This window comes from Hemiscyllium ocellatum, chromosome 7, assembly GCF_020745735.1.
Source record: "Hemiscyllium ocellatum isolate sHemOce1 chromosome 7, sHemOce1.pat.X.cur, whole genome shotgun sequence".
Lineage (NCBI taxonomy): Eukaryota > Metazoa > Chordata > Chondrichthyes > Orectolobiformes > Hemiscylliidae > Hemiscyllium > Hemiscyllium ocellatum.
In genome coordinates, this window is record NC_083407.1 from 90,727,293 (window position 1) to 90,749,456 (window position 22,164).

At 40.3% G+C, this 22,164-nt stretch overlaps 1 protein-coding gene across 1 annotated transcript in view; it reads left to right on the top strand.

The window, feature by feature from the left end:
- LOC132817546 (protein unc-80 homolog) overlaps positions 1-22,164 on the top strand; it is a 270,588-nt gene that overhangs the window by 246,116 nt on the left and 2,308 nt on the right. Inside the window, exons 59-63 of the mRNA XM_060828048.1 lie at positions 5,645-5,792; positions 12,270-12,326; positions 18,186-18,267; positions 19,615-19,726; positions 21,735-21,958. Coding sequence (XP_060684031.1) covers positions 5,645-5,792; positions 12,270-12,326; positions 18,186-18,267; positions 19,615-19,726; positions 21,735-21,958 — 623 coding nt within the window. The remainder of the gene's footprint in view (positions 1-5,644; positions 5,793-12,269; positions 12,327-18,185; positions 18,268-19,614; positions 19,727-21,734; positions 21,959-22,164) is intronic.

Here is a 22,164-nt window from a genome sequence, read left to right on the forward strand (position 1 = left end):
AGGGACATAAATAAGATGCAAAGCTGGGCTGAGAAGTGACAAATGGAGTTTAATAAGGGAAAGTGTGAGGTAGTTCACTTCGGAAGAAATAACAGGAATGCAGAGTACTGGGCTAGTGTAGATAGTGCAGATAGTGCAGATAAACAGAGAGATTTCAGTGTCCAGTGCATAAATCCCTGAAAATTGCCACCCAGGTTGATAGGGTTGTTAAGACGGTGTGTTGGCATTCATTGGTAGGGAGATTGAGTTTTGGAGCCACGAGGTCATGCTTCAGCTGTACAAGACACTGATAAGGCCGCACCTGGAGTATTGATTATAGTTCTGATCGCCGCATTATAGGAAGGATGTGGGAGCTTTGGAAAGAGTTCAGAGGAGATTTACTAGGATGTTGCCTGGTATGGAAGGAAGATCTTACAAGGAAAGGACGAGGGACTGAAACTGTTTTCGTTGGAGAGAAGATTGATAGGTGACTTAATCGAGACATATAAGATAATCAGAGGGTTAGATAGGGTGGACAGTGAGAGCTTTCTTCCTCAGATGGTGAAGGCTAACACGAGGGGAATTAGTTTTAAATTGAGGGGTTATAGATTTCAGACAGATATCAGGGGTAGTTTCTTTGCTCAGTATGGTAGGGGCATGGAACGGCCTGCCTGCAACAGTAATAGTTTCCAACATTAAGGGCATTTAAATGGGCACTGGACATACATATGAATAATAATGGTGTAGGTTAGATGGGCATCAGATTAATTTCACAGGGCTGATGCAATATCGAGGGCCAAAGGCCCTATACTGTGCTGTAACATTCTATGTTCTATGTGTCCATATAAAGTCTCAAGACGTAATGTGCAGGTTAGTCTGAGGTGTGATGTCTGATATGTCGTGGTAATTGACTTAAAATGTTGCTCATTGCTTGTTGTGAGAATTAGGACTGGATTTTTTAGAGAGTTGAGAAGAATCTGCTGGCTTTTAAAAATGGTAAGTGTCTCAGTTTGTGGAAGTCCTGCCCCTATTTTTGACACCCTATTTTTGCCAGTAGAAGAAATGAAATGGTGCATGAATAACACAGGGGGAATTCCTGATCTTAACAAGACTATGTTGTACTCAGTGTTGGGTGCTAAAATGCAGTGTGGAAGTCACAAATTTATGGGGACATAAAGACTCTTGAAAGGGAGATAAAGTCTGCTAAAATCATGATCGCAAGTTCTTTTTGTCTCTTTTTTTAGGTTGTAGAAAAGTACTGGCTGATGTTGTCAGTGATTGTTTAAAAAAAATCCTCTGCTGGATTGCTTACTTTGACAGGCATCTGTTAATTTCACAAAAGGCTAATATTGTGTCGTAAAGTCATAAAAGTCTACAGCACAGAAAAAGACCCTTAGACCCCTTGAGTTTGTCACAGGTAAAAACAACCCTAACTATTCTAATCCTGTTTTCCAGCACTTGACCCATAGCCTTGCATGTCTGGGCATTGCAAGTGCACATCTAAATACTTCTTTTATGTTATTAGGATTTCTGCATCTACCACACTTACAGGTGGTGAGTTCCAGATTCTCACCACCTTCTGGAAAAAGGTTTTCCTCACAGTCCCTCGAAACCTCCAGTCCCTTAACTTAAATCCATGTCCCTGATTATTGATCCCTTTGTCAAGGTAAAAATGTTTCTGCCTGTCTATTGCACTAATAATTTTATACATCTTAATCATGTCCTGACTCAATGTCCTCTGCTCCATGGAAAACAATCCCAGTCTGTCCAATCTCTCTTCATACCTAAAACTCTCCAGCCCAGGCAATACCCTTGTAAAACTCCTCTGCACCCTCTCCAGTGCTCTCACATGCCTTCTATAATGTGGATTCCAGAACTGCACACAATACTCTACCTGCGCACTAATGAATGTTTTACACAGTTCTTGCATTGCCTCCCTGATCTTAAATTCTCTGCTTTAGCTAGTAAAGGCAATAATCCCATATGTTTCCTTAAACACTTTATCTAACTGTTCTGCTACTTCGAGGGAGTGATGCACAGTCCTGATGAAGGGCTTATGCCTGAAATGTTGATTTTCCTGGTGAAGGGCTTATGCCCAGAATGTCAATTCTCCTGCTCTTTGGATGCTGCCTGACGGGGCGGCACGGTGGCACAGTGGTTAGCACTGCTGCCTCACAGCGCCAGGGACCTGGGTTCGATTCCCGCCTCAGGCGACTGACTGTGTGGAGTTTGCACGTTCTCCCCGTGTCTGCGTGGGTTTCCTCCGGGTGCTCCGGTTTCCTCCCACAGTCCAAAGATGTGCGGGTCAGGTGAATTGGCCATGCTAAATTGCCCGTAGTGTTAGGTAAGGGGTATATGTAGGGGTATGGGTGGGTTGCGGGTCGGTGTGGACTTGTTGGGCCGAAGGGCCTGTTTCCACACTGTAAGTAATCTAATCTAAAAAAAAAACCTGCTATGCTTGTCCAGCACCACATTCTTTGACTCTGATCTCCGGCATCTGCAGTCCTTTCTCTTGGACTGGTGTACATGTACACCAAGGTCCCTCTGATCCTCAGTGGTTCCCAGGGTTTTACTGTTTTTAATGTACTCCCATGCCTTGTCCATCCTGCCCAAATATGTCTCCTCATATTTATCTGAATTGAAATCCATTTGTCGTTTATCACTCCATCTGACTAGTCTGTCTATATCTACCTGTAATCTACCTGTATCCTGCTCACTGCTTACCGCCCCACCAAGTCTTGTATCCTCATGTCATCGAACAGCTTGTCTAAGTTTCAATACCTACAATTATCTCAGCAGGAGGTTCTGAATTCATAATTGGGCTGAAATGGAAGTTAATATTTTGAGAAATTTATCACCTGAGATTTAAATGGTTTGATTGGGCTTTGTGAATGGAAGCTTTGTCCCCATCAGGTGTATAGTGTGGAACCTTTCTTTAATTGTTAGTTTATTTCATCTCCCCTTGGCTACTGAGGTCTACCCATGGTAGACACTGGATGAGTTCACATTCAGTGGTACAGGACAGTATGAGTAGCTGTGTGGAAATATCAACTGGCATGGCAAGGGCATGAATGAGTAAGGGTGTGAGAGGAGAGGAAGAATATCTAGTAATATTGCAACTGGGAAAACATCCCAGAGAGCCAAGCAGCTTTTCTCCCAATGTGACTTGCTCTCAGAGTAGTTTGGCCTGACTTGAGCCTACAGCCTCATACCATTTCTCCTAATGTTCCTCCCTCACAGTGATGACTGAAAACTCTGTGTCACTAAAGGGAGGGGTGGTGGATTTAGACTGAGGGGGGAGTTACCAAGTCAGGAAATCATCTCACTGTGTTTGCCCTTAATATATATAGTCCTTGGTGTAAATCTTGAGCAGACACATAAAATGGGTAGTTTCAATGAGTCAACTGTTCCCATTGTGCTCTGTATTGACTAGAAGGTAAAATCACATTGGTCCTATGGGGCCATAGGGCTGTTCTCTCATTAGAGATAACTAATGGTGGTTTAGCCTGAGGGTCACCATCCCTCAGATGACACGAGAGGTTGACGAGGTGGGGCCTTCATAATAATAACCTCAACCAGTGTGGGAATTGAGCCCCCAGTGTTGCTGTCACTCTGCTGTCCAACCAACTGAGCTAGCCTATAACCTTGACAATATTAGAATTGAATGTATGGTGGCCATAACAAGTGACAGGTGGAATGTGACATTTGTTTCACAACTACGCAAGGTGACTTTCTCCCCCAGTAGCTGGAAAGTGAATGAACAAGGCAGGGATGTCTGCTCATGATGCTATTCGGTGAAGATAAGTTCATCAATGAAATGTTTTGAGAGGTCAGAGGTCAATTTCAGAAGTGATAAATTAGGTGAAGCTCCAGCACTTATTCAGCAGTGTAAAAGGACAGCCAAAATCTAATCCAATATGTACAGGTGCATTCTTTAATTTACACTAGTTCATTCTGTTTATTATCGTTGTGAGTTACAAGTGTATCACAGAGCAACTCGATTCTGGACCTGTCCACTTTTACAAAACACTCATACAACAAGCATTAGACTCTTATTTTAATGTTTGAATACTTCTGACTCATGGTAAATTGGGGGGCACTGTTTACTAAAGAGTATAATCAGTTTTCCATTTGTTTAGCACCAATACATTTAGAGGCACGTTCTTTTCTATTCATCCAGTCATGGACCATAGAGTACAACTTGACTTAATACATAGATCTCGGTCATAGCTGATACTGTCTAAAAAGAAAGACTTGAGGTCATGTGTGTGCTATTGTCTGGTTCATGACATCAGGACATACCAACATATATTACAGTGAACAAATTACATTGGAACTGTAATCACTGCTGTAATGTGGGAAACACACCAGCCAATATACACATAGGTTCTATAACAAGATAACCAGATAATTAAGATTTTCTAGTACTATTGGTTTCAGCAATAGATATTGGCCATAATGTCAATACTGCTTTCCAAATCTACCCACTGATTCATTCGACTATGTGGCAAAAAGACATCGAACTTCGTGGCAGGTAAGCTTTCCGCTGGACCATATTGATGTAGTTATATGGGACGGTGCAGTGAGCAGTATTTTGCTTTTCCAGTTTTCTCTCTACTCATTCCCTATTTTAATCTCATCCTACCAAGTAGATAACTAAAGATATAGCTTTTTTTGCGGGTTTTACCCAATGGCTAAAAGAGTATGTGACTTTGGGGCCACGGTGAGACTTATTTTTAGCAACTTTGAGTTAGAGAGAGAATATGAAGTACCTACGGTTGATCATTTGTCAGTAATTTCTGCTAGAAGTTTTTCTGTGAATTACATGTGTTTTTCTTTCTTTTGTCAAGGTTATAGTAGGTAATACATGGTGTTTGTGCACGTGGCAATGGTATTTATTTATTGTTCAGTAAAGCAGTGCTACAAGTACCAAATTTGCATTTCAGCTTTCATTACATTTTGTCTTGAGAGCGTGCACAGTGCAAATATTGAAATAACAGCATTCTGCAGCCCCATAAGAAGGTTGGTAACAACATTGGATGTCATGTTGGTGTAACTTATTGTAACTGAATACAGAGTTGCATTAACAAAAGTTTGTGTTAAACAGGAAATGGTGTGTTCTGGGTAATCTGTGTGGGGAGGAGGGACAGAATTGAAGAATGGAAAAAACTTCTAGTGGGAACTCCTTGTTTGGGTACAACTGAAAAGTTCCTATAGATTCCGAGCTAAAATTGCTTCTGGGGACAGATTTTTTTCTCTGACCCCCATCTCGAATGAGTGACCTTCCCTTTTGATTGGAGGACTAAAAACTCTTTGACTTGTATGATCTGCACTGACCATAATTGAAAAATGAATATTTTGCACAAAAGAACCCACTTATGACAGTTGTCAACTTATTTTGTCACCAGATTGACACAAGCCAAGTGCACACAAAGGCAATTTAAGCTTTCATACTTTTAAAATGCAAGAATTGTAAAAACTAGTTTTACAACTTCTATAGCCTCAGCACAGAAGTATTGCTTAACCTGCTATTAATGGGGGTTCCAGCATGTTTCATGCCAGCTTTATTATTTTTTTAATGTTTTCATTCATGTGTGGATCACGGCATTGCTATTTGATTAGGAAAAGAAAGCTATCTAAATGGGTTTTCCTTTCTACCCTGCAGATGACACCGTAAGCATGCCTAGCGTTGTTAGTGAACAGGAAGCATATTTGGCTAGCAGTAGTAGAGGGCGTCGTCGCTTTTCAAGTCATGTCTCGAGCATATCTGCTCCTCAGCCAGACTCGGGCCTCAGAATTTTGCCCAGCAACAGGTAATGAGGCCAACAATTTCTATGACTTTGATTTAGATGTTATATAAATTACTGTTTCCATTTAAGCATGTTAAATGTGGAGAATAATAGTAGAGTCTGTGAGTGTATGGTCAAGTTTGTTTAAACATAGGCTGAAAAGTTCCAGTTGCATCAATGATCTGACTGGTTCATCCAGTTAGGAACATCTTCATTCAATTGCTTCATCGGATTTCCTCCGAGTTGCTCAAAGCCGGTTTCACTGTTCTTCTTTTAAATGATATGGAGGAGCTGGTGTTGGACTGGGGTGGACAAAGTTAAAAATCACACAACATCAGGCTGTAGTCCATCAGGTTTATTTGGAAGCACTATCTTTCAGAGCGCTGCTCCTTCAGGTGACGGTGGAGCAGGATCATAAGCTGTAGAATTTATAGCAAAAGGTTAGTGTCATACCGCTGAAGTGATATAGTTTCAGTTGCATGACACCATAATCTTTTGCTATAAATTCTGAGTCTCAGACTTCCGTGAATGAATTTAGAATGTACCTCCATACCCAAAAAAGCTGCGAGATGTTTGAAATTATCTTCTGCAAGTTCCAGATGATGCTGGGCCAAAGGTCATTTTTAAAGGAGATATTTAATAAGCAAAGGTATTGGGAGAAATGGGGCAAGGATAGAAGTGTGGAATTAGGTTATAAGACAGCTATGATTTCATTGGATATCGGAGCAAAGTCAAGGCTAACTGGTGCACTGTTCCCGTGTTCCTTGGTGGAGAGTGATTGTCATCATTCTAAAGAAGGGTCATTGAATTCAAGACGTTAGCTCTGTTTTCCTTCTACAGATGGTGGCAGACATGCCATGTTTATTAGCACACTCTGCTTTTGCTTGTAATTATTTCATGGTTTCTTTTCGTAATAACAGATACTTTTATACTTGGATTTCTATTCACATTCTTAGCTTATTCAACCATGATGTCACTGGCAATGTCAATATTTATAATCCATCCCTAATTGCCTTTTAAATGATTTGAGTAGCTTGCTGGACCATTTCAGAGAGCAATTAAATATCTACCATATTTCTATATTTTGGTAAGGATGGATGAAGACATTACGTATTTGAATTTTTACAACCAGTGCTAGTTACATGGTCATTATTACAGATATTAGTTTATTTTTGTTTCCAGGTTAATTTGTTCATTGAATTTAAATATCTCAGCTCGTATTTTTGAATCTTTTGATTAGTAACATAACCATTAAGCTAATTTACCAAGTGGACATGAGGTCATTCAGATGACTGCCTGGTTTTGTGGCCAATGCTTCCCATTGAAACCCATTTCTCCACCTGGATCGTTAATAAACACACTACAGTCACACTAAAGAGATTCCAGTGCCTTTATAAACTAGTGGGAATCCTTTAGTATAATGCAAGTAAATTTTTCAATGAGATATTCATTGAGTAACTGAAGCAGGGGACCTCTGAAAAGCAGCATTCCAAACTTTGAGAACGAGTGAATACAAAAGCAGAGTAACATTTGCTTGCTGCAAAAATCACTTCTAAAGGTTAAAAATCACACAATACCAGGTTATAGTCTAACAGGTTTATTTGGAAGCACTAGATTTTGGAGCGCTGCTCCTTCATCAGGTGGTTGTGAAAGCTATTGCTTCCAAATTAACCTATTGGACTATAACCTGGTGTTGGGTGATTTTTAACTTTGTGCACCCCAGTCCAACACTGGCATCTCCAAATCATTCCTAAAGGGCACTTTCTGTTCATCAAGAGTTTGGACTATCGTGAAAGTTGAAAAGTATGGTGGTGCATGTTTCTCATGGATGGCTGGATGTTTCTCATGGATGGCTGGATTTCAAATGTACCTGGAATCCTCTTGTGTCGTAGAGTCATACAGCACGGAAATAGACCCTTCGGTCCAACTAGTCGATTAAAATGCCAAACTAAATTAGTCCCATCTGCCTGCTCCTGTCCCATATCCCTCCAAACCTTTCTCATTCATGTACTCAGAGTCATAGAGATGTACAGCACAGAAACAGACCCTTCGGTCCAACCCGTCCATGCCGACCAAATATCCCAACCCAATCTAGTCCCACCTGCCAGAACCCAGCCCATATCCCTCCAAACCCTTCCTATCCATATACCCATTCAGATGCCTTTTAAATGTTCCAATTGAACTATCCTCCACCACTTCCTCTGATAGCTCATTCCGTACACGTACTACCTTCTGCATGAAAAGGTTGCCCCTGAGGTCTCTTTTATATTTTTTCCCCACCCCAGGGATGACACTTTGTCTATTTATCCTATCCATACCCCTTATGATTTAATAAATCTCTGTGAGGTCACCCCTCAGCCTCCGACACTCCAGGGAAAACAGCCCCAGCTGATTCAACCTCTCCCTATAGCTCAAATCCTCCAACCCTGGCAACATCCTTATAATTGTTTCTGAACCCTTTCAAGTTTCACAACATCTTTCCGATAGGAAGGAGACCAGAATTGCATGCAATATTCCAACAGTTGCCAAACCAATGTCCTGTATAGCCGCAACATGACCTCCCAACTCCTGTACTCAATACTCTGACTAATAAAGGAAAGCATGCCAAACACCTCCCTCACTATCCTACCTACCTGTGACTCCACATCAAGGAGCTATGAAGCTGCACTCCAAGGTCTCTTTGTTCAGCAACACTCCCTAGGACCTTACCAATAAGTGTATAAGTCCTGCTAAGATTTGCTTTCCCAAAATGCAGCACCTCGCATTTATCTGAATTAAACTCCATCTGTCACTTCTCAGCCCATTGGCCCATCTGATCAAGATCCCGTTGTAATCTAAGGTAACCTTCTTCACTGTCTACTACACCTCCAATTTTGGTGTCATTAGCAAATTTACTAACTTTACCCCTTATGCTCACATCCAAATCATTTATATAAATGATGAAAAGTAGTGGACCGAGCACTGATCCTTGTGGCACTCCACTGGCCACAGGCCTCCAGTCTGAAAAACAACCCTCCATCACCACCATCTGTCTTCTACCTTTGAGCCAGTTCTGTATCCAAATAGCTAGTTCTCCCTGTATTCCATGAGATCTAACCTTGCTAATTAGTCTCCCATGGGGAACCTTGTCAAATGCCTTATTGAAGTTCATATAGATCATGTCCACTGCTCTGCCCTCATCAATCCTCTTTATTACTTCGTCAAAAAACTCAATCAAGTTTGTGAGACACGATTTCCCACACACAAAGCCATGTTGACTATCCCTAATCAGTCCTTGCCTTTCCAAATACATGTACATCCTGTCTCTCAGGACTCCCTCCAACAACTTGCCCAACACCGACATCAGGCTCACTGGCCTATCGTTCCCTGGCTTGTCCTTACCACCCTTCTTAAACAGTAGCACCACGTTAGCCAATCTCCAGTTTTCCAACACCTGTCCAAATGTCTTTTAAACATTGTAACTGTACCCACATCCACCACTTCCTCAGGACGTTCATTCCACATGTGAACCCTTCTCTGTGTAAAAAAAGTTGCCTCTCCTGTCCTTTTTAAATCTTTCTCCTCTTTCTGTAAAAATATGCTTTCTCGAATTGAAATCCCCCACCATAGGGAAAAGATACCTGCCATTCATCTTATCTATACCCCTGATGATTTTAAAAACCTCTGCAAGGTCACTCCTCAACCTCCCACACTCCAGTTGAAAAAGTCCCAGCCTATCCAGCCTCTCTCTATAACTCAAGCCTTCTATTACTGGCAACATCCTGGTTAGGCAGACTTAGAAATTCTTAATCCATCCAACAAAGTAAGCAAACATTTGGATTGTGGGATTTTCTATACCAACTCCCTTAGATTGTAAGAATACCTTGTCATTTTTTTAAAAATAATCATTGAATTCGTTTTTATGTAGATTTTATTGGAGCTTCATGTGCTTTTACTTGGAAAGCAACTAAAGTAGCTTTGAAATTATGACTGTTTCTTTTTTAATTAATTTAGTCCTGTCTATTGCTCAAGGTAAGTAGTTATCTTTATTTATATTAATGAAGAATCCAAATGTCTGCAAATGTGAATGCAAAGTTTCCCATGTTATCCACAGTTCATTTAACATGGTAATTATGTGCAGAAGAAGGTCATTTAGTCCCTCCAACCTGCCTCCTCCATTTGATAAGATCACAAATGAACTGATTGCAGCTTTCACTTTCCTATCTAATGCTAATGTCCTTTGGCTTTCTTGTCAAGCAAGAATCTATTTAACTTAGCTATAACAATAATTAATGATCCACCACTGCTCTATGGAAGATAAATAATTTCACAGGCAAATGGCCCGAAGAGGAAAAAAATCTCTTCATCCCCATCTGAAATGGGAACCTCCTCATCTTCATTCTACTCTGTCCCATTAAGAAAAACATCCTTTTAGTATCAATCCTCTTGAGTCAGAGATATACAGCACGGAAACCGATCCATTGGTCCAACTTGTCCATGCTGACCAGATATCCTAAAGTAATCTAGTCCCATTTGCCAGCACTTGGCCTATTACCCTCTAAATCCTTCTTGTTCATATACCCATTCAGATGCCTTTTAAATGTTGCAATTGTACCAGCCTCCACCACTTCGTCTGGCAGCTCATTCCATACACGCACCTCCCTTTGTGTGAAAACATTGCCCCTTAGGTCCCTTTGAAATCTTTCCCCTCACACCCTAAACCTATGCCCTCTATTGCTGACTCCCCCAACCCCAGAGAAAAGATCTTGTCTATTCCTATCCATGCCCCTCATGGTTTTATAAATCTCGATAAGGTCACCCCTCAGCCTCTTTCGCTCCAGAGAAAACAGACTCAGCCTCTCTCTATAGCTCAAATCCTCCAACCCTGGCAACATCCTTGTAAATCTTTTCTGAACCCTTTCAAGTTTCACAACACCCGTCAGATAGGAGGGGCCAGAATTGCACACAATATTCCAAAAGTAGCCGAACGAATGTCCTGTACAGCTGCAACATGATCTACCCACTTCTTCTGCATCTTGTGTGTCCCACTGTCATGCTCTGTTTAATCAGCAGTGGGTATACCTATTAATGTGACATCGTATCAAGAATTCACATATTCGAAGAAACAAAGCCAACTGTTGAATTGAAATGATGTTGACGATGACTTGGGACAAGTTGGGTATTGCATTGGGCCAAGCAATAACATTAGAAATAACACAATTGAGAACTTCAAAAACAAAAGCCAACATAGACTAGTTTGGAAATACTCATCTATCAACATTTGTATAGCGTTTGGGTGAAAATCTTTTTTTTTCCTTTTAATTTATTATTAAGTGATTAATTTATGCAACTATAATAATAATGATCCTCCACTGGTCTATGGAGGAAAATAATTTAATAGGCTAAGGACCATCTGAGAGGAAAAAAGATTTTTTTTATCCTCATTGAAATGGGAGATCGTCAGTTTAATCATAAGGGAAATTTAATTTTTGTACTCATTTTCTAATTGTTAATCGAAGAATGTGGTTAACAAATTCACAATCAAAATGACGACCAGTAATGATGTCCAAATGCTTAGAGATTAATGAAAGTCAGTTGTTCCGGTGACAATGGTTGATAGTAGTATTAATGTTAGAATTTAAAACATTTGATTTCCTGTCAGATGATGGGGTATTAGAAGGAACAGGGAATAAATGCTGGCCCAGTCAGTGATATCCACATCCCATGTGTGAGGTAAAATATATACTGTCAGCAGGTTCAGTATTTAAGGCTGTTTTTGCTTGAGCTGTTGTTTTGTTTCTTGTAAAGATCTCAATTGCTAAGTGTACTCTACTTTGAAGACTAAAGCAACAACGTTCTGAGAACAATGTTAGTGACATTTTACCTTCTTTTGTAAAGTGCTAACTTCTATGCTATGTAGCTTTGTGACACACATTCTCTGGCCAGGTGACCACTGTCAATCTTTACCAATATTTCTCTGTGATTCAGTGCTAAAAGTCTGGCCTGAGTTGTTTTACCTTCTGATTTTTCATGTTTACCTGCGTTCAGTTGTTTGTCGATGCAAACCTACGTCATACTATTTTATTGCATACATTTGCAAAAGTAGCATTCAAATATTTGACTTCATTTTGCTGCATTTATACGAAAGAATGTTCATTTTTGTGTTAAATTTAAAGACATTCACAAGTAATTTCTCTCTTAAACCCCAATGGAAAATGAAGTTCTGTTATCTAGCAAAACAGGTTTCAGTCTTAATATTGATCCTATTTCCTATTAATTCTTTGTTTAATAACTGAGATTTTCTTCCTGTCGAGAATGATGCAGAATTTGTTTTGGTTTTCATGTATTTTAAGCGTTATACTTGATTTGAATTTCTGGTCCCTAAATCTGTTTAAATCTATTGGTTTTTTTTGCAATGTATAGTAAGTGTATGCTGTTTGACAGCATGCCACCTTATGAATTGCCCTGTTTGTAGACAAGGCATGCTTCATTTCCCTAAATACTCATCTCCCTGCCCTGCAGTGAACCTAATGTCCTCGATGAATCCCAGGGGCTGGCTGCTGAGATTAACCTTTCTAGGTACAGTGTAATGTTGCATTTATGTCAATCTACATGCTGGGAATCCTGATAACACTTTTGTCTGTCATTTAATAAGTCTTGCTATTGAGTTGCCATTTGATTTTTCCAAACAAAAACCATATTGCCATTCACATGTCTTTAATCTCACTTTTCTTTCCTCTCTGTGGAACCTGTGATTTAATTGAAAATCAGAAATGTCATGAAAGTGTTCCATCACACGGATGTTATCCACCCATGTTCTCATATACTTCATTCGTGCACACATCCCCCAGCTTTTTAACTGATTGAGTCTATGATGGAAACTTGGTGGTAAAGGTGGAGGTGTAATATGTAACACAACAGTATCAAACAGGAAGAGACAATAAAACATCAGATCTTTTAAAAACCAATCTCTGTTCGTTCTGAATACATTTTCCATGTCTTATCAAGACTATCTTTTGATAAAGAGAAATCTGAGATGCTCCAGGAATATCGAGGCAATTGACTGAAATTTCAAGATGCTAATATATTACTTGCTATCATACATTAATGTTCTTTAAATAAATGAAATCTTTTGATGTTTCAGGCTGTTTACATTTCTATTGTTTTTAACTTTTTCAAATATGAATGAATCAGATATTTGAAATCAAAATAATGTAAAACTTCATAATTAGAACTTTCAAGAACCCCTCGGATTTGAGAGTACAAGAATCATTGTTCTTGTTTATACATTGTGATAAGAAAATGGTAAAGCTATAATAATGGAAAATAGGGGCCTTAATGTGACTTTATCATTTCACTTAAATATAAGCCCCTATTTGCATTCATGCTTGTAAATATACAATTGAATGTGGCTGTAGAAAATAGGAAGATAGTGAAAATAAACAAGAATCCAGGGTAGTGGGCTCTAAATTAACTTTCACTCCCGTTGACTCTCTTACAATCAGAAGTTAAGAGCAAAGTCAGTTATCTCTCTTAATTAATGAACATGTTTGATGTTCTACTGCACAGTATTATTGTCATTAATAATGTGTTAGCTAGCATTATGCAGGACAGACAATTATGTGCATACGTGCAGTCCCCAACTCTGTTTTAACCCACATTGATATTTTGGGCTTCACAGAATAATCATTGTAGAATGCTCTTGTTGACTATACTAAACAGCCTTTGCTTTTATCTCTTATTTCCTTTGAAGTTACTTAATAGAAATGCAGCTGAGTGGAGGGGTGCCTCAAGGCTCCAGTTTTAATTTGAATATGACTTTAATTACAAAGGATACAAAGAATCTTCAGCTCCATCATGTGCACGTGTGAGAAGTTAAATCCCTAAATACGATATTGGGATGGAATCTTGACCTCATCCTGGCCTCTTCTCTGTTGGCAGAGCTGAATGCAAGGGAAACACCCCCATGCAGCTGACTGATATGAACTATTCAAACAGGATATTAATTTCCATTTTAACTTTTAACTCTGAATTTATCAGCCAGGGCAGCACCTATTTCTTTAGCTGCCAGCAACTCGCAAGGCGAGTGCACAATGCAAAGAGCTTCCTCAGTGAAATTGATAAGCTGGGAAACTTTGGTCAGTGCAACTGAAGAGCTTCAGGCATGGCCAGGTGAGAGGCTGCTGGTCAAAGCACTTCTCTCAAGGAGAGGTTACATGTGGGCGGCACGGTGGCACAGCGGTTAGCACTGTTGCCTCACAGCGCCTGAGACCCGGGTTCAATTCCCGACTCAGGCGACTGACTGTGTGGAGTTTGCACATTCTCCCCGTGTCTGCGTGGGTTTCCTCCGGGTGCTCCGGTTTCCTCCCACAATCCAAAGATGTGCGGGTCAGGTGAATTGGCCATGCTAAATTGCCCATAGTGTTAGGTAAGGGGTAAATGTAGGGGTATGGGTGGGTTGCGCTTCGGCGGGTCGGTGTGGACTTGTTGGGCCAAAGGGCCTGTTTCCACACTGTAAGTAATCTAATCTAATCTAATTTCTTGATATGCAACTTCTTGGAAATAACTCACCTGCAACTGCACTTAGCTATGGTCAAAGCATACTTTTGCAGTTCTATCTAACAGCTGGCATGATAATCAAGAAGAACGACATCAGTTCCATGTTGCATATTTTAGATTCCTTTGCAAAAGTCCAACTGGGTAATGCCAACAGTTATCAAGGTACTATGACTGGAAAGCTGTCCATAACCACTCAGGTCTCTGCGTTAATCTGATGCTGTGTGCTTTCTTCTGCAGAAGTTATGAACGTTATCTACAGGCTGGTAAGGTCAATTTCTTTGAAAGGTGGGCATTGGGTATGGAAGTGAGATAGCAGTACGTTCAGGATGAATGTGAGTGTATGCCACTCACGTGAAGATGTAAGCAAGTGGAGCTGCAAGTATGTTTTCCTAAGCAATGCCATTCAGGAGGATGATGCAGAAGTGGGGAAGTCAGACGCTAGACACTTGAAGGTGTTACACTCCTTATCCATCTTATGCTCCAAAGTTCTGGATCCAGTTGGTTAGCCATTTCCAAGTTGCAAGGACTGCTGATTCCTCTGGCCAAGCTCTGCTCACTGCCATCCTTAGTAGTAGACAACAGAACTCCAGTTGGAGTGAGAAATTCAAAGATTGCATTTCCTGGACTCCTCACCATTCCTGCAGTTTCTGCCTTCTCAAACACTTCAAGTGTTGGGCTACCATTCTGTTGCACTTCATGGTCCCTTTAAGTAGATATCCTTCCTTCATCCCCGTAACCCTCCAAAACTGGTCAATTAAACTAAAGGTAGGATGCGAATACTGTGGCTCAGATTTTGCAAACCTTTTCCTGCTATTGCAAATCCTGCCATTGGACCGCAGATCAAGTGGGGAAACTTCTACCCAATGTCTAAAAGCAAATAATGCATAATGTACCCAGAGTTATAAGATTGATTGCTGTGGCCTGAATTGCTTCTAATGCCAATTAACTGATGGACCTTGAAAAGAAATAGAGAGCATCATGCAGAAGGGATTTCTAGTACGTTTGATGCTGCAAGGCTGGTTAGGAAGCAATCTAGAAAAGTAACAAGAGAAAAGCAATAGTTTTGAAAAGTTTATAGGATCATAGATCAAAAGAGGTCATTCGGCCTTTCAAGTGTGCACTGACCTTTCGAAGATCATTCCACCCAGACATACAGTCTCCATCCTATCCCTGTAACCCTGTACTTCCCATGGCTAATCCACCTAGCCTACACATCCCGGGACACTGCAGGCCAATTTTGCAAGGCCAATCCACCTAGCCAGCACATCTTTTGACTGCAGAAGGAAACCAGAGCACTAGAGGAAACCCACACAGATACAGGAGAACATGTAAACTGCACACAGACAGTCACCCAAGGCTGGAATCTAACCTGGGTCGCTGGCACTGTGAGGCAGCAGTGCTAATCACTAAGCCACCATGCTGTCCAGATTTCTGGCTGAAGTACTGTTCTGATGTGAAGAAAGTAGTGTGCGCTTTGTACAGCAAGTGGTGGGAATGCATGAGAGACTAGAAATTAGATTTGTTTGTGGATGAGTTGAGACATGTGACCTGGCTCACACTCATTCCAATCATGTTTCAGCAGTGTTGCCTTAGAGGCCCATGTGAGCAAGGTGGATTCTAGGATGGAGGTCATGTTTCTGCATGTGGCAGGATGTCCTCTTGTACCAGATTAATAAGAGAGAGGGGCTAGTGCTCAGAGTCTCATCCGCAGGGCATGACGGTAATACTGACAAAGTGCAATGACGTTGGACCTGTGATCAAGGTGACTGAAAGTAGATTTGCATTATGTCTCATGCCCAGTACATCATCAACTTCTCAGTTCAAACTCTCACCTAGCATGCACCTTATGAACAAATGCCTTTCCAAATCTGGCAGAATCACACCCATCTCTTGCAGCGCATACCTTCGTCTATTATACACATCAGCAAAGGACAATTCTGCACAATCAGACTGTCAGTCTGCTTTTTCTCACACACATACACACATTTCCCCCCTCCCCCACAAGGCAAAAACAACGAACACAACACAGGAAACACAGGGCGGATGGATGGTTTCCAAGATGCCATCTGCTGAACTCCAGGAGGAAATCATTGAGATTGTGGGACAGGAGATGACGTAGCCCATGGTACCTAGTACCCGAGAGGCTTTTTAGGAGGAGGGTAAAATCTGCCTTGTACCTTTTGAACCTGCCAGTCACCCCCGCATCCCACTCCTAACATTGAGATTTGATATCAACTGAAAGCTTCAGATGGTGTAAATAAGAAGCTCCCTGCCACCTCTTCCATTATTTGAAACTCTCACGTCAGTTGCTTCAGATACCTAAGACCTGCCATCTGGAAGCCAGCAAAAGCTAGTCAGGAATGTATGTGGGAGGTCACGGGACACCAGTGAGCCGTAGTCAGGGTGGTATTGCCTCCTTTGCAGGGGACTAAGACAAAGGCCTCCTGGAGGCGGAGATCAATGATGTTGGATTATTGCTGTCATCGATTGATGTAAAAACTCACCTCCTTCTCTCGTGTCCCTGAAGGAAGGATGTCTGCTATCCTTACCTGGCCTGACCGGCATCTCACTCCAGGTCCACAACAATGTATGGTTGATTTTTAACTGCCTTTCCAATGGCCGAGAAAAAACAATCTGTTCAAAGGCAGTTAAGGACAGGAAACAAATGCTGGCTTTGCCAGTGAAGTCAGCACAAAGGAAGAGTGCCTCCACACTTGGCCAGGCTCTCCTCTCCTCCTTGGCTGTGTTCAGAAACTGAAAATAAAACCTCCAAGGACCCAACTACGTTGTTCCCATTAACCATGCCCAATCAAACTTAACTGAAAAATGCCTCCTTTCACTTGTAATATGAACAGGCTGAGATCCCATCTTGAAGTTATATGAGCTACATGGAGGGACACACAAGACCGTCCATGAGTGCATCACAATACTGGGGCAGCTGTGTGACCCCCAGCGAATCAAGTATCCAAGATCAATCAGCAGCAGCATACAGATGAGAAGCCAGCACCACAGCACACTCCCCTCAATTGGTGGCAGACTGCCACATAAACACATTTCTATCCCAGTCGTCTTTCAGAGGCAAAAAATATATGCTCAGAAGAAATCCTGAGGAGAAAACCAGGACTGAATACTGTAATTTTCAGTTTACATGGTAGTTGGGATTCTTTGCTGTGAATATTTTGGTTATCACTAGATAACCAAAATAATCTGTGATTTTCTTGTCTCCTGGTAAGATTACATCTGTAGAACCAGCTACATATAAGATAGATTGAACTTGGATACATTTTGTAGCATCATTTTTAGTAGAACAGTTTATTGAAAGTTTTGCACTGTGATGAATTATTGACATTTAACAGCCCTACGTTCTTGACTATTACACAATATAAGAAATAAGTTGTTTACACCTCCACCATTGCCACTTTAAAAAAAATCAACAGTAGTGTTTGTTTTTGTTTTAGATCTGTGCACTATTGCAACATTATCTTCTTTTTGACAGTGTTCCAAGAGTTTTCACACGTTAAAGGAGATGTATTTGGGGTGAAATGCAATACAAATATTTTACCAGCAAAAGGGAATGCATTTTGCTTGTATGAATATTTATTCAAATTTCAGTTTGAGTACAACTGACAAATCATTAATCTGAACCAAGTTAACGATGCTATGAATGTATCAAAGAAATGAGAGTTAATGCAGTTTGAGGTGGGTGCTTTAAAATAATACACAATAAATTGAAAGTAAGATGATTTATTTGCTTAAATTAAGTCAGTAATAGTAAGTTTCTGAAACATGAAACAAGCACTACAAAAATAACAATGAATAGAAAAAATTAAGAATTAGTTGACTATTTATAATCTAATTAACATTGAATATGCTTAACAGGGTAGCAAGCGTTCAAAGTGAACCTGGGCAGCAAAATCTGCTTATACAACAACCATTGGGCAGAAAGAGAGGTCTCCGGCAGGTGAGAAACTGAATTCTGATCTTTACAGCAATGCTGAGAAAAACAGAAACTAAACATAACGTATGGTTTGTTTTTAGGAGTGGAAGGGGAAATGTTAGTCATCACAAAAAGTTGCTATTAACATCCTGAAACTCTGGTTTGCTTCAATAAAAATCACTAACGGTGCCTTGAATAGAATTACAATACAGTAATCACTCATGGCAACAGTAATATATTTCTGTGCAAGAACAACTCAAAACATCTGACACAGTAAAGTGGACAAAGCATAATTCACAGTACAGTGAGCAAAACACAAGAAATTAAGAAATAGAGGACCATATAGCATTGAGTCTGCTCCATTTTTGAATATGATCGTGGCTAATCTTAAACCTCCGTACTACTTTCCCATCTACTGCACAGATCTTGTGGTTTCCTGAGACCAAACTCTGTCCCTCTCACCCAAAATATATTAAACAATGCAGGATCTGAAACCTCTGGGACAGAGAGTTCCACATATTTGCAACCCTTTTGAGTGAACAAATTTCTTCCCAACCCAGTCCTAACTGAGTGGTCCCATATGTTGAGACTGTGTGGTCTTTATTCTAGATATCTCAGATAAGTGAAACAGCCCCTTTAGTATCTTAAATGTTTCAATGAGATCATCTCTTCTAAATTCCAGATAACACTTTTATCCCGGGGATCAACCTGGCAAGTCTTCACTATATTGCATCCAATGCAAGCAAATTCTTCCTTAAGTACTGAGACCAAAATCTCTCACAATTTTACGCATCAAGCCCTGTATGATTGTGGCAAGACTTCTTTTTCTTGTACTCTATTCCTATTGTAGCTAAAATGCCATTTTCTTTCTTAATTTGTTGTAACCCAGAGCACTCACTATGTAAAGCAAAATATAAGTGATATATTTTGCTAAGCTGTCTGTGAGTAAACTCTCTTGCCCTTACCATAAGGAAGCTTAATGCAAGCATGTTTATCTTTGCTCAAATTAAATCTCATGTAACGTTGTCTGAGCAAAGTGCAAAAGTATTCCCGAGAGGGATTCATGTCTGAGACATGTGTTGAGAATTATACTGCAAGAATCATGTTGAAATGCTGCCTTGAAGAGAGATGATACAGATCTAGACAACGGTTATTTATGTAAAATTGAATTACAGTCCATCATTGGAACAGGTTAGAGGGAGCTTTACATTGCATTTGGACATATCTGATGGTAACTTGAGATTTAAAAAATAGAAAATATCCTCTATCTCAATATTGATTTCTTTCATTTTGCAACCTAATTCCAAACAACTCATGAAAGCGGTGAGATAAATTTGGGAAGTATTCATGTTTATTATGATATTTTGTTAGCCACGCCGTGCTCTGCTCTCTCGTCCAAAGTTACAAGCTGAAGTAAGAGGACGGCAGGGTGCCCGGTTGTCCACAACAAGACGCAGCGTTCAGCCAAAAGCCAAATCATTGGGTAAGATCCATAATTTTGTTTTATTCAGTTGTTACCTGAGAAGTGAATGGAGTTGGAAACCAGAATTATTCAGAGCATTCTAGCTGCTTCATATACCATGTGATGAAAGCAATATTTCATATGACAAACCAGTTAAATCCTAAAGGCACAGGATTTTCACAGCATAATACGTGCAATGCAATGGAAAGATGATTCTGCCATGCCCATTACGGTGTCTACCTTCTTTACCGGGTCTTCTGTGGGAATATGTAACGCTCAGACTGAAGGCACAAATGTTAGATCGCATTTTAGCTACAATTCTTTGGAGAATCGTAGCTGGCGTTGCAGTGAAAATTGGCAGTGAAGAGTTTGTAATATTTTCAGTGTGTTACAAAAGATTGTGATATGATTTTGGTTTGAATGCCTTGTGAGCATTGAGTTTCACAATCTCTTAATGATAATCATGATCACAGTCAAAGGAATTGATCTGTAAACTTTTCAGCCTGGTACATGTTATATTCTGCTGTCTTTCTCTGCATCCTCCTTACCCCATTTAATTTTCTTCAAATTTGCAGATAAGTTGGATGTTGAACCAGGCCAATCTAAAAATTGCAACTGAATTCATTGAGGATCGCGTTATTTTTATGATTCCAGTTGTGCACTTATTATTCTAAAGAAGGGTCACTGGACCCGAAATGTCATCCGTGCTTTCTCAGCACAGATGCTGCCAGACTTGCTGAGTTTTTCCAGCAATTTCTGATTCCCACCATCTTCAGTTCTTCTTTTTGTTTGTTTCATGAATTTATTATGATGCCTTCACAGAGGTCAGTAGTCATATGGTACACATTTCACTACAGCCTCAGGTCTTTCCTAGAGACAAAAAAAAACTGCAGATGCTGGACTCCAAGGTAGACAAGCAGGAGGCTGGAAGAACACAGCAAGTTCTCCACTGCCTGTTGCTATCTGGCTTGCTGTGTTCTTCCAGCCTCCTGCTTATCTACCTCAGATCTTTCCTAGTCTGTTTTATTTATTCTCCTCTGTCATTATTTCTTCATTTATGTAATTTATTATTATAAGCTTGTACTTTTGAAGGTCTGTAATGCTGGACTTTTTTTTATTTCTTTACTTTTTAAAAGTTTTTTCCTTAGAATTTCTCCTCAAGAATCTATACCTAGGTAGTTATGTATCTAAGATGGTGCCGTAAGTGGCGACATGTAAACTTTTCACTACTCATGTGAGTACATTTTCCTGATGAAGGGCTTTTGCCCGAAATGTCAATTTTCCTACTCCTTGGATGCTGCCTGACCTGCTGTGCTTTTCCAGCACCACCCTGATCTAAACTCATGCGAGTACATGTGACAATAAAGCAAATTCAAATTCGTTACATTTATCCTCTTATTATTATGACCTGGAAACAGGTTGCCAATGGTTATGTCTTTTCAGTGGATCAACTAAAGAAAAATGATGTCCAAATAATTAATTCAGCCCTTCTAATGGGGAAGAGGTAATAAGGAAGGCTGTTCAAGGTAATGCAATAAATGTTCGTCTGGACTGTTGGGAGACACTCAACAAAATCTTCTTGAAATGGCAGAATCAGAGAGTTTTGGGAGCAGAAACACTCCTCTCACTCATTGTTAAAGGGAGTTAAGCCACGTTTCCATCATGAAGAATTTAAAGGGACAAAAATGTGGAAATTAACACATTTGTTCCCACACAGAGTAGGCACAGTCACTGCAGTCCCTGTCTGTGATATACGTTTCTATGATTCTCAAATAGAGACTGGAATAAAGTGCATAAGAAAACAACACAATAAAAAAGGAGAATAATGTAAGGGATAATAATTCATACTGTGGCATGAGAAACTAACCAGACTGGTTTTCCAGTTATATTATGAAGTTATTTGTTGTATTGTTTAAATTAACACTATAACCTGCATCCATCGGCTTAATCATGCTCTTTTAACATGTAAATAATAGAAATATTTTAAGTTGAGGTGATATATTTTTACTTGATCTTTTGATTCTGACAGAGCAAAAGAGGTCAGTAACCTTCACTGAAATGCAACAGGATACCCTGGCGCCTCAGCAACAAGCAACAATCGCCGAGGGGAAGGAAAACGCTGCAGAGCAGGCCGAGGGTTGCAAATCAGAATCAGCTGGGGCATCAGCGCCTGCCACTTCACCAGTTTCAGCAGCACCGCCTAGATCCCCTTTAATTCAGGATCCGAGCAATCGAGACCACAGCCGCAGCCAGGTAAATGTCCTCCGCAGGCAGCCAAGGTTAACTCCTGCAAGAGATGATTACAAATCTGCTTTCTAATCACATGCTGGTTGCTGCATTGCAAAATGTCATTGGATTCACTAGTACATTGAAACAGCAGACTCGGTTTTAAATAGAATATTTCATGGCCCCAGGATGTCCCAAGGTATTTCTCATTGAATTCCTTTTGAAGGTGTTCA